Raw genomic sequence first — 13897 nt, 5'->3', positions numbered from 1 at the left:
CATTCACGTCTCTCTCATCTTGTCCTTCTTCTTCCTCTTGTTTATCATATTGACCAAGGTTATATGAATTTACTAAATACAGTACATTTTATGAATTGAAGTAGACGGTAGACAACATATCTTCTCCTCATTTCCTTCTCATAAATTGTCTTTTTGAAACAATAAAGTTTGTTGGAATGTTAGACATGGCCAACTTGCTCTTTCTGTTAACCCATATTATCTTTGAAATCTGAGAGCTCATATTCATGGTAGTTGAGTTTATATAAATTAAATACCCAAAAATTCACTCTTCCCATCAAATTCAAATATCCCCCATCACAATCTTCATTTTCTTCAGATCATATATACCACCATAGACCAATCCAGAGTTTCTTCCAAAAGGTAAATTTACCCTTCCTCTGCGAATTCGGCAAATCCTCCACCAGATTGTTCGTTTAACACTGTTACCTTATACAATTGCTGTTTTTTTCCCCATGATCTGTGAAGTTTAGAGAGGAGGCTTGACCTAATTTTATCTTTTGTTTTGTGAATTTGATCAGTGTTTGTGTAAAATATATACTGTATAAGAAATAGAGATATTCATATACGTACCTTGATTGCCTAAAATTTGAAGAATAGTTGTGAATTATAGGATATATTTAGGGAATAATCGAAAAATATAGTTAATTTTGAAAATATCATAGATCAGTTAAGATTTTTGAATGCTGATTGTAATTTGTAAATATTGTGTATTTGTGATTGTGTGATATTCCGCTCCATCCTTTATCCGCACAAACAATGTATTATCCTACATAGGAAGAGGGGTATAAATGGGTAAAATAAATTTTGGCACTCCCGAAGTGAAATATAAACTGTTGAGATGTAAACTACAAATTAAAAGGGCCATTTAATCCTGTAATGGGCCGAGGGCTGAAAGAAACGGTCTAAATAGAAACTGCATTCACGGGCTGGATACCTCTTTGAACCTATTAGGTCCAACAAAAATTTCCCTCCGCACACCATTTCTCTGTTTGAATTACCAACATTTTAAAATGTTATTAACACTATGTGACCAAGGCTTTCTTAACTACAAATATTTTAGTCATTAATATACATGAGTTTGAGCTATATTTATGTATTCTTCTTTTTATTATTATTAATCTTTGTCTTTAAAAGTTCTTTCATTTTGAAAAGAATCTAAATACATCTTCTTAACTTATAAAATGTCGATCATCTAATTATTAGGAAGTTGTTTGACACACATTCTTTGATCTATCAATGTTACATGTGTGGTGCTGAGTTGGTATATAACTCTCCCATCTACTCAATGTTTTTAATGGGTGAACCACCGTTGAGGATTATCATTGTCACACTCCAAGAATCAACTTTGACGACCACTTTCACACATCTAACTTCGACAACTGATTCTAGACTTTGACAACTACCTTTGACGACAAACTCAAATGACCATCTTTGCATGACCAACTTTGATGACCAATTATAGGCACCGATAACCACATTTGATAACAAACTCTAACGAAAATCAACTTTGATGATCACTTTCGCATGATGAATTCCAAGCTCTGACAACAAACTCTTGCGACTAACTCCAAAATCAATTTCGTGCAACCAACTTTTGCCTTCGACAACCACCTATGACTACAAACTTTGGAGAAAATGATCACCTTTGATAATCAACTTCATGCTCCAACAACTATCTCTACAATAAACTTCAACAAAAATCAACTTTAATGACAAATGACAAGCACCTCTAACCATCAATACCAACAATTACCTTATACGCTATTATATTTTTATTTAATTGAAATCACATATCAAATGAATGTTAAGAATTTTGAAAGTACGTAGATAGTTGAACGGTGGAACAAAAAACAAACAAAAATAACAAATAACAAAAGAAAAAAACTCATAAAATGGAGATTTATTTTTTATTTTAAATATTTTCTATCAAGAATGAGTAAAAATGAAGATAGGTTGTTGGATGATTCTCCAAATATAGAAGAACTGAACGCCAAGTTGTTGAAGAAATGGGGTGACATTCCATTGATTACTATGATAATAATGGAAGAGATTCAATTAAAAGAGGCAACAATAGGAAGAAAAAGAAAAAGAAAAGGAAAAGGAAAATTATGAATTTATTTTTTCTCTAATGTTTCAAACTAAATGCAAAATCTAACTTTATTCTTATAGTTTCTCTTCTGCACCATCAAACACAATTTATTGCTTTAGTCTTGATTTTATTCAATAATTAATTAGGATTTTCATGAATTTTTTTCCAAACATTACAGTCGTGAGTGCAAACCCTAACTATAAAGATTCCAAAAAAAAAAAAAAAAAAAGCAATAATAATTGATAGAGTGTCTCAATCTTTATAATATATGCATAAATAACTTGTTTTAAGTATAAATAAGAGTATGAAAATTTGTAGGACACGCCTCCTAATCGCAAACACATCCGTATATTGTTTGTTAATTGAATTATATTAGCTTTAACAAATACATTAATGGCTCATATGCATCATAGTTTGAGTTAGAATAAAAGAGTGAGGCAGATTTGAAAGTGATAATTAGAAAAGAAAGTTCTTTGTAATGGGGGTTTAGAAGGGGTGATAGTGATAGTGATGGTGATGGTGGAGGGAAAAATGAGAATTGGGGAAACAAATGAATGTTTAGGAGAGGATGATGGTCGGAGGTTATGTGCTCAAAAGGCAAAGTTATAGAAAAGTGAAAAATGTGAGAATATCAATCAATTTTCATTTTTGGTTTCTGTTTTCAGAATCCCAAAAAGGAAGTCATTGTGTTTCTCTTAAACTTAACCTCTACTTCTTTCTTCCTTCCTTCAAAACCAAACCCTTATGACAATATCTTCTACAATGGATTTCCTTGGTCCACCACACCACTCTTTTTTTTCTCTTTATTTCTACCCTTTACAATCATACATAACAAATAGATTGATTCTTTTGTTCCTCTTAAAATATCTTGTCCACCCTAGAAATGGAAAATAAAAAAAGCAATTTCAATAACAAATTTACTATTTTAGGTTTTAGTGCTACAAAAGAATACTACTATTGACTTTTCGATCACTTTATTTATACGTCAATTAAGTTATGTTCGTTTTTACTTGTTATCTTTCTTCGAATTTAGATTTAGATTAGATATACACATACATATACACATATATATTTTCAAATAAGCATATTTCTATTGTGTAAGTTCACATTCTTATGCTTTCTACTTGTACTTAAAAATAACCATTGACAATACTATCATATATATATATATATGTATATATAATAGTATTTGATAAGCATTGATTGATGTCTAAATCTAGTAAATTAAAGATAATAATAATAATAACTTTTATGCAATAAAATACAACGTGTAAAAATATTTATTTTCAAACATTCATAATAAAAATGTTAATATATAACATTTTTTGTATATTAATTTTTTTTTAATAGACAAATTAACAATAAATAAACCATGATCATAGAATTTAAGATTTACTGAAATTATAAGATTTAACATTAGAAAATAAAAGTATAAGGGGTAGACATCCTATTTTGTTCTCTATTTTTCACTTTTATTTCATTTATTTATGTTTATTTTATTTTTATAAAAGAAATTGAATTTAAATTTAAATTTTACATTTAACTTTTTATATCTTGTTCTCTATTTTTCATTTTTATTTCATTTTTATAAAAGAAATTGAATTTAAATTTTACATTTAACGTTTTTAAAAAGAAAAAATAAAAAATAAATTAAATAGATATTTTTTTTCAATTTAATTAACGTGGCTTCAAATTTATTGCGTCATTCAAATTCATGGTTTAGTGTGTTGAGTATTTGACACCCATTTTTTTTTTTGGTATCTTGACACGTTTTGTATTATTTTGTAAGTGTATTGTTTTTATTATAGTTTATTTTATCCCACCCTATCTGTATATTATTTTATTTCACAAATACATGTATATTATTTTATTTCACAGATACATGTATGTTATTTTATTTGGCAGATACTTGAATGTTATTTTATTTCACCGATACCTATCTGCATCTTATTTTATTTCACAAATACCTATCTGCATCTTATTTTATTTCACATACATGACATATTATTCTATTTCACATACGCTTGCATATTATTCTATTTTACAACTTATATTATTTTACAACTATTTCACAACTGTATTTCACAAATTGTACACTATTTTGTCATTAATTTGAATATAAAATTTTATTTTACAACTATTTCACAACTGTATTTCACAAATTTTACACTATTTTGACATTAATTTGAATATAAAATTTAAAATCGGAGAAGAAGTATTGTTTTCTATGAGTTTTATAATTTAAATTCTATGAATATGTCAAATTTCTCAATTTGAAATTTAGTTAATAAATTATCTTTAAAATTATAAACAATTTCGTATTTTAAGTGAAATTGATTAGTATTTTCTATGAATCTATTAATTTTCAGATACATCAAATTTTTCATTAGACATATGTGATGGAGATTAAAATATCAAAATTTGGTATTTTAATATTTTTGAGGTGAATAAATAAAAAAATATCATCTTTTGAAACAAAAAATAATAATAATAATAAACTTCATTTTTCTAATTGCTCGTATGCCACTCATAATTATCAATTCATTAAACTTCATTTTTCTAATTGCTCGTATGCCACTCATAATTATCAATTCATACTTACTTTTTTTCTTTGATGTGAATCGATAACCATGGAACATTTAAAAAACCTAAATAAAATTTTTTGTTTTTTTAGCCTCTTTAATTTAGTTTAAAAACATAAATTTTGGTAACTATTTTTATAGGTGGGGGATGCTAACACATTCCCTACACATAACGAACTTCCAAACCTTAAATCTAAATTTATGTAGACCAATCTTAATATGGTTCATGGCGACTCCAAACCTATTTGTTTATTAAAATTAAATGAACGAGGATGTCGACTGCTTTGTGCCGCGATCACGTTGCGACAAAGGTCAATAATTGAATAAACTTTAAAATATAGGACTAAAATAGTATTTATATATACTAATTGAGAAATAATCAAGCTATGCTCATATTAACACCATGCAAACCTTGAGCACTAGAACAACCAACTCTAACATTGTTGATGTTACACGTACTTAGAAGCAGTGTCGGAAGAAGGGCCTATAAAAAACATCATTCGGCGATGCCATGAAGATAGTAAATTAACTTTAAAGGACCAATGTGAATATCTTTTACGTAGTTTAGCACCAAAGCAAACTCAGATTAAGAAAAGTGGACCAAAATTCAACCTCATTAGAGGTCCCTAGCGACATTGAAAAGGAAGATATAGATTGAGGAGAAAAGTGACAAGTGAAGAAATTGAGAAAGACAAAGGAGAGAATTTGGAAGAAGGAGGCAAAGGAAATAAATGAGGAAGAGTTTGGGTTGTTTAATTAAGCTAAGATTGAAAATATAGAAGAAAAAGAGAGAGAGACAAAAGGGAAGCACCACTCAAATAGGTTGTGGCTAATTTGAATTGGACTCATGGCTTTGAATGGGACTTTTGTAGCCATCACTCAATTTCCCAATCTCCCAATCTCCCAATCTCACTTCTCTTCTACTTCTTAACCCATTATTGTTGGCCCCATTCTACAACTCCCTCTTCATTTATTACTCTTTTTATTATTATTATTATTATCTCATCTTTAGATTTTCAAAAATATTACAATTCTATTAATTTAATTGTATGATTTTAATTATTGTTTTGGTTATTTTTGGGTGAACAATAACCAAACATTAGAGACCAAATAGAATTATACTACAAATTCAAAACCAAATAGAATTATCCTACAAATTTAAAATCAAGTCAAAGAACCTACTATTTGAAACTTATGAAATAAAATGTTATTTATTTCCTATGTCCTCCAAAAGAGGATAATTATACCATATCAAATAAATTAATGATTTGTCATTATTTCTTTATTTTTAGTAAAAAAAATTTAAATAGTTATTTAAATCTATAAGAGGGTAGAAATTATAATTTACTAAAGTTTTCAATATTAAAATGTGAAATGAAATATGTAGTTTCCATTATTTTTACTAAACTTTTGAGTGAAAATAGGTAGTTTTGATGATTTGTTCAAGATAAAAAAGAAAACTGAGTTACATTTTAGGTTACACGCATCTTTATGCAGTTCATCTAGTTGTTCAATTAATTATTTAACCTTAAATTATCACGTTGTAAACTTTCTTTTTTAGAAAAATATTTTAGTGTTAATTTATTTTTGACTCCAAAATGTTAATTGTAGTTTAGAATGCATTCAAGTATTGCTTTTTATTAAATATAATCTTTTCACTAATCTCTTTTTTTTTTTCTTCTATAAGTGGAAGAAACATATTGTTAGAGATAAGATGCTTAGTTCAAACATCCATTTCATGGGACTCATTTTTCCATTTTTCTTGCTTTTTATTTGATTATATCAAAATTTCAACCAAAAAAAAAAAAGAGTGTATAGGTTTCTTGAAATGATTTCTTCCAAAAATGACCACACTCAAACCTAATTTCTCATGTTCCACACAAATACATTGATTTTCCTCTTTCATCATCTTCTTATCTTCCCTTCCCTTCCCTCCCACCCAAACCATCATCATAATCTTCAATAATATTTAATATATAATTATTAACGTGACACATACATGCATACATTCCTTCTAATCATCTTTCTAATCGACTTTTAGGCACACCTATGCTGAACAGCCATTCAAATAATGAAAGTAAAAGAGTTGATTAGAAATTTAATTTTCAAATTTTCAAACTTTCAAAATTATAACTTGGTTTCTTGTCATATAAGATCAATAATATACGAATGATGTAACCTATGTGTTGGTCATTGCTGTACGTAATCAAGTAATATTTCTCCCCTATTTTACTAATACTCAAAAACATATTAGACAAGCCTCCGACATCGTGGTCCATGACAACATACATGCTCTATTCTCTTACACGTTCTATATTGTCTCAACTGAATTATATATTCTTAAAAAACTCTTGCATTTCGTTAAAGTATATTAGATATAATAAAAAATAATATATGATTACGATGATATAGATGTGTGATGAAAAAAAATGGAGAGGGAAAGGGAATACAATAGGAATAGGGTAAAGGGGGGAGGCGGGTGAGTGGTCCTGTCCAAATGGGCTGGACCATAAAAGCCACATGGGCTGGACCAATCAAACTTGGGACGTGGACTAATCAAACCGGTTCGTCGAATTTAAAAGAAACCCAACATCCATTTACCGACGTGGCGTTCCCCGTAGTTTTCCTGACACGTGACATCTGAAAGAGGACCCACTTGTTAGCTGATGTTCTCAACTTTCCCACGTGAGCTCCACGTGGAATTCACTTCCTCCGTAGCACCGACAAGACAACCACGTCTGTTTAACAGTAACGGTTACCGTTCTTTTATACGCCTCCTCTGACTGCCTTGTCTCAATTATTTGCTTTCTTTATTAAACTAATCCAATTTCCTTTTACTTATTAATTACCGATGTTGACCTTCTTTATTTTTCTTTTAATGCTGCCTTCTTCCATTACGGCCCTGTATTTAATGAACCTTCTACGTCCTTTCCATTTATTTCATTCCTATTTTCAAAAACACATCTTTTCAATTACCCTCTCCAAAGTATAAATTCATTCATTCAACTTCTTCTTTCTTTATAAGTTTTTGAGGTTGATTGCGTGATGTATAACGTTTTGTGTAAATCATAATTCAATATTTATCTTTTTTACTCCTTGGCTGGTCATAGAATCTTTTTCTCCAGGATCAAGTAAACAATTAAAATGAAAGAATGAAAATTATGTAAAAAAAAGATGTTTAAAAATCGAAAAAGAAGTTTGTGTTGGAATTGGATACTTACAACGACACCCGTGATAATTGATTTATAAAGAGAAGTCACGAGAGTAAAATAAATATGGAAATAGGAATAAATTCGAAACTTTATCCATCAAATTGACATGTGAGAAGTAAGAAGAGATTAGGTAAGTAAGTATAGTGGTAGTAATAGTATATAGGAGCAAAGAGAATCATATACTAAAAAAAAAAAAGTATAAAATTGGCATTTTTATTTGAAACCCAACATTTAAAAATCACATTTAAATGTCGTCTCCAATGTAGACAAGAGAACATATCTCCTTAATGCAATGTCCAACTTCCCTCTAAACAGTATCTCATAATGGAAATGGAATAAGGAAACACTTCCTAATCATAACCACATATATTGTCTCCCTAAAATATTTACATAATCTTCCTCTTAACAGTATTTATATTATATGTCACGTGCTATAAATATATGATCATCATGTCACTAATAATAATAATAATGAAAAATTATAATATATTTGTAAACATATATTCTTTTTCGATGTTTGATATATCATAAAAGGATGGACAAACAAAAACTGAAAAGTTGAACCAAATCAAATGACTCCTTAATTCATGAGTTAGGTTTTTTCAAAGTGAAGTCAAATAATTTGGTATGCATATAAAAGAAAACAAAAGAAAAATTGATTTGAATTATTGATTTTTATTATCATTAGAATAGCTAATCAAAACCAATTAGCGATATTGATTTAACTTAAATCATCAATTAGCTCAAAAGCTTATTGAATCTTACCCAAATTTGAAAAGTAAACTTTTTGAAAAGTTACTTTTTATCTTATACTTTTCTCAATTTAACTTTATTTTTTAAACTAACAATAAAATGTGGATAATAGAAGTGAAAAAAGTGTTTGAAATAGCTAATAGAGAGAAAACAAACAATTGATTTTTTGTTTAGTTTATAGTTGGTCTAAAAAAGGAAACAAGTTAATATTTGATAATTAATTTGAGGACAGAATCGGGGTTGAGAGAGTGTAATGGAAATCACAAAGAACATAGGGAAATAGAATAGAGAGAAATGAAAAGCGAGGAAGATGGAAGCACAGGTAATGATATTAAAATTAGAATAGAATGCACGTAATTTGTTATTGAATTAAAATAAAGAAGAAAACCATTATTATAATAATTACAATAAAGAAATAAAAAAAAAAGGGGGTTAATTAATAGGGGAAGTGGGGGCACCCAAATGAGTGGGGTTTTGACCATCTTCGTACTGCCCCGAAGGCGTAGGACGCAGAGAATTAAAATTTGCCCACCGCTATCCTAACCACATCTCTCACGCCCCCCACGAATGGCGCGTCTCTACACCCTCCACACAAAATACTCTTTCTCTATTTCTTTCCTTCTTTCTTTCTTTTCATTTTTAAATCAATTTATACTATAATCTTCACATTACATTCTCTCATCATATGGTTATTCGATATGAGTGATTAAATTTATTAAATATTACATTGGATATGAGATATGATTAGAGTAAGTTTGAGAACTAAATAGACCAAAATTTTATCACTTTTTAACTCTCTTTTAAGTATTTGTGTTTAATTCACTCCCTACTCCCTTAAAACATTTTTGTGCTTAATTCACTTTTTTTAAAAAAAAAAATTGTGTAATTGTTAACTTCATCAACCATTCATCAAGTTTGAAGGGATACTTGTAAAAGTTTAAGAATTTAAGTTCTCGTTCATGTGTATTTAATTTATGTTGATATGTGGTTATATTTCTATCAATATTTTTACATATCTACGAATACAACATCAACTTATACGATGAGTTGATGTTTGTTAATAAGAAGATAACTCGACTGACATAAAATATGAACTATCAATCAAGAAATCTGAAATTCAAATCTCCATCTTGTATATTATATGTAGAACTTAACAAATTAACGTTTTTATTATATCATAAAGAATTCACAAAACATAGGGAAAAAAAGCAACAACGCATTATGTAACTAATATAAATATAATATAAATGATAAATATTTTAGGTTGCTATTTATTATTGATACATTAATTTGTTTTTTCTTTATACTTTGTCTACAAATATCCATTGGACTTTTTTAAAATTGAGACTCAGGGACATTTTAGATCTTGTTTTGTAACATATATCAACTCGTAATCATCAACTCGACAATAAAAGTACGAATTTTAATTTCTTTTTATTAGTTCAACAACTTCAAACCTACCAATGGAAAGTGTATACAAATGTAAACTAAAACCAACTGAGATAGAGATGGTTTAATTAAAAGAGAAGCAAAGAAAAGAAGTCCACATGAAATGAACACATGGAATAGGAATGAAAAAGAGAAAGGGACAAAGTTCAAGAATAATATATATATTTTTTTAACTATTGTACAAAATAGAGTACCTAAAAAAATAAGACACAAACGAAGGTAAAACTAAAATTAATGTAAAAGATATGGTGATTTTTGTGCCGAAGAAAGTTATCTACCAAACTTTCTCTAATCGAGTTACACCTACGTAGCTGACGACTAGGTCAAATGGTGTGATTGGATTAAAGGGAGTCGTGTAATAAATGTTGGGACGGTGACGACCACGAAGAGGAGACAGTGGCTGCAACGACGGAGGAAGAAGGGAAAAAATAAGGTAGAAAGGTTTTGCCGAAAGAGATGTGAGAATGTGGTGTACCTCGTCCATGTACAACTTCTATTTGAAGTTCTGGATGAACGAGACATTGAAGTCATAGACTTAGTCCACGACTCTGTGCATGCGTGGACTACTAGAGAGATTGGAGAACTTAGTGGAGTCATGTATTGAGTACATGATTTCAACGCCTTATTATGTAACAGGTCTAGGATTTGATCTAGTCGTAGATGGAGTACACATCTTGAATACCCTATTTTTTATGATCCTCTTTTCCGGTCTTTATTTTTGAAATTATTTTTAAAAATAATATTAAAAGGAAAAATAAGAGAAAGGGAAATGGTGTGCGAGTGGGATTGAATAATAAGGTAAAAAGAAGTTTGGCTAAGTGTTGGAGGTTCAGAAAACAATGTGGGTAAGAGAAAAGGAACATGAGAGCAATTGGGTCGGCCAAAGGCAGAGCATTGATACGGACATCTTAGACGTTTTTCCGTTCTCTTTCCAACACTTTGTCCCCACCATCCTCATTCTTTGTCCCACACCCGCACGCACAACCCCTCTTCTCCTTTTAAACCCACATCCTCTTTCCAATTTCCATAATTCAAATTCATCTTTTGTTCTCACATTTTCTTCAATCAATCTCTTCCCCTACCTAATGGCTATGGAGCTTCAACTTGGTCTTGCTTTAATCCCCACCAATCCCATCAAACCCTTCGACTTAAACACCCATAACAACAATCCCATTTCCTTGGTTTTTGATTCTATCAATCACAAAAAGCGTTCTCGTCATCTCGACTCCCCTGCGACATTTCGTCAAACACTTCCTCTGCTTCTTTGGAATGACCATCCCAATGATGGCGATGACGATGACCCTAATGACCCCCATTCTGCCTCCTCTAATGATTCGTATGCCACTATCTCTTACTTTTTCTGTCTTTGATTTGGAGTTTTGATTTGATTTGGGCTGAATTTTTTTGGTTTGGTTGATTGAACAGAGACGAGGAGGAGGAAGAGGAGAATGGGCTTGTGGGATGGCCGCCGCTTAAGAAGAGGAGGAAGAGTCTTTTTATGAAGGAAGGGGTTGGACGGAGAGCGGTGATCCGCCGTCCAGCGGTGAAGAACGACGGCGTGTTTTGGAGAGGATTGGATTTGAATAATTCTCGATACGTGAAAGTGAAGATGGAGGGAGTGGGAATTGCTAGGAAGGTTGATTTGAGGGAACATCATTCTTTTGATGCGCTTAGAGCTACTTTGATGAAGATGTTTGGTGAGCTTGTGTTTGAAACATACATGCATCTAATGATCACTCAAACATTAACCCACTGTTTAATGTTACAACTTCAAAACACATTTCAAGCGATTTTCAAATTGTGTCTGTTAACAGATGAAACGAATTCGGAGGGTTACAAACTCACTTTCCAGAATACCAAGGGTGAATGGTTACTTGCTGAGAACGTAACTTGGAGGTAAAGATAAAAAAGATGTCTGACATTTTGATCCACAATGGACATTATTATAAAAGTTAAAATGGGGGTTTTGATGATATGGACAGGAATTTCATCGGAACTGTTCAACGGATCAATCTGGAAAAGAAGTCCGGGTGATGAGTGATGAGTGATGAGGGTTTACCGGCGGTGGGTTGTCAGAGAATCGGATGCTGTCTAATTAAAATATATCTCTTATGTTTTTTTGTTTTAAAATAGCAGTTTTTTAAGTTTGAATGACTGTATATGTAATGATATATTGAGAAAACTTAAACTTTAGATTATCTTTTTGACCTTATTTGTTTTTTTGTTGGGTAATACATGTTTAGGGATCTTAAATATATTAATTAATAAAAATAAAATATTATTACAATATATGTATTATATATAAATATATATATATATATGCTTATGCTTAGGTTGTTATGTGTAAACATCTAAATACTTTTGGGATTTGATTTCTTATGTTTTCTTTTTCTTTCCAAGGTGTAAAGGTTGATAAAAAAAAAAATATCAGGGTATATTTTGGGAGTGGTAGTTGAGGTACTAATTGTAGAATAAGTGATTACCGTTGATTTTATAAACTTCATTTTTAAGGAATCTATAATTCGTATAGAGCTGATTTTTTATTATTATGTTTGGCTTAAAAGTTAATTTAGAGTTACTTCATTAGTAATTACTATTTTATTGTTAAATTTGTATGTGTATGATTGATATACGTTTATATATCGACATTGAAAAAAAATAAAATCAAAACATATATGATTATTTGTTTTGTTAAAAATGTTATTTAGACATATCAAAATCACTACAAACAAGTTCCAAGAATCTAAAATTTTAAGAATAGTTTTAAAAATACTTCTCAACTAATTAATTTATTGTTAATATTAATATGTTAAATATATAACTAAATTTTACTACCTATTAGTACCCATTAGTATTTAACAATGATAAATATCCATGACTATTAGTAACAAGTTGTAACAGATGATATTAATCTATCAATATCTATCACGATAAACAATAACATTTTATGATGATACTAATCTATCAATGTCTATCACGATAAACAATAACATTTTGTTATATTCGTATCCTTTCAAGTTAGACTATTTAGATAAACAATTTTGTTATTGTAATTATTTTTAAAATTTTAATATCAAATTATTATTTAAATAATTAAAAAATATTTTAACTTAAATATATTTATCTATAAAAAAATTTAAAGACTAAACACATATTTGAAAACTAGAGGACTAATAGAGGTTGGTTTTTACCAAATGATTTTAGTGGGAGAATCCACCTTTTTTAAAGCTTGGGTTCATCTTCGATGCATTGATTAATTATTTTTTAATGTCTAAAATAACTATTTGTAAAAGGATTTTAACTTTCAATAATTTTGTGTAACAAATTAAAAAAATTTAGAAGTTGGTTGATCTATTGAATATAAACTATAATTTTATGTATATGAAATTAGGAGTGGTGATGAAATATTTGAAAACCGAATTGATTGACAAACAAAACTGCAATGGAATCAAAATCGATTACATGCGCTTTAGTGCAGTTTGTTGAAATTGCTTTCTTATACGATTCTGTTCGATTTAATGTTTTAAACCAATTTTAAAACCGAACTGAACCACTTCAATTTTAAAAAATTAAACAAATAAGTAAATTTAAAGAAATGTTCATAAATATTTTGTTTCTAAAACTTGGTTAAATATATTGACTCGAGACCCATCGAGATCTAAAACAAGAAGGGAAATTTAGAACTCAATCTTTTGGTAGTGCGAGATTGTTCGAGATTTAAAATAGAAAGACAAAACTTATTGAAATTGGTGTTTTGATGACCTAAGATTCTTCGTGACTTAAAACAGAAA

General features: G+C 29.4%; 1 protein-coding gene across 1 annotated transcript; it reads left to right on the top strand.

Annotated features, from left to right (window-relative positions):
- Positions 1-11068: 11068 nt before the first annotated feature.
- Positions 11069-12318, top strand: LOC101203761 (auxin-responsive protein IAA29). Its single transcript, XM_004150158.3, has 4 exons — positions 11069-11442; positions 11532-11803; positions 11921-12002; positions 12089-12318. Exons 1-4 carry the CDS (start codon positions 11192-11194, stop codon positions 12138-12140), a joined length of 657 nt encoding a protein of 218 aa, XP_004150206.2. The 5' UTR covers positions 11069-11191; the 3' UTR covers positions 12141-12318.
- The last annotated feature ends 1579 nt before the right edge of the window (positions 12319-13897 follow it).

Source organism: Cucumis sativus, chromosome 1, assembly GCF_000004075.3.
Source record: "Cucumis sativus cultivar 9930 chromosome 1, Cucumber_9930_V3, whole genome shotgun sequence".
NCBI lineage: Eukaryota > Viridiplantae > Streptophyta > Magnoliopsida > Cucurbitales > Cucurbitaceae > Cucumis > Cucumis sativus.
This window is presented reverse-complemented; position numbering and strand designations above follow the sequence as displayed.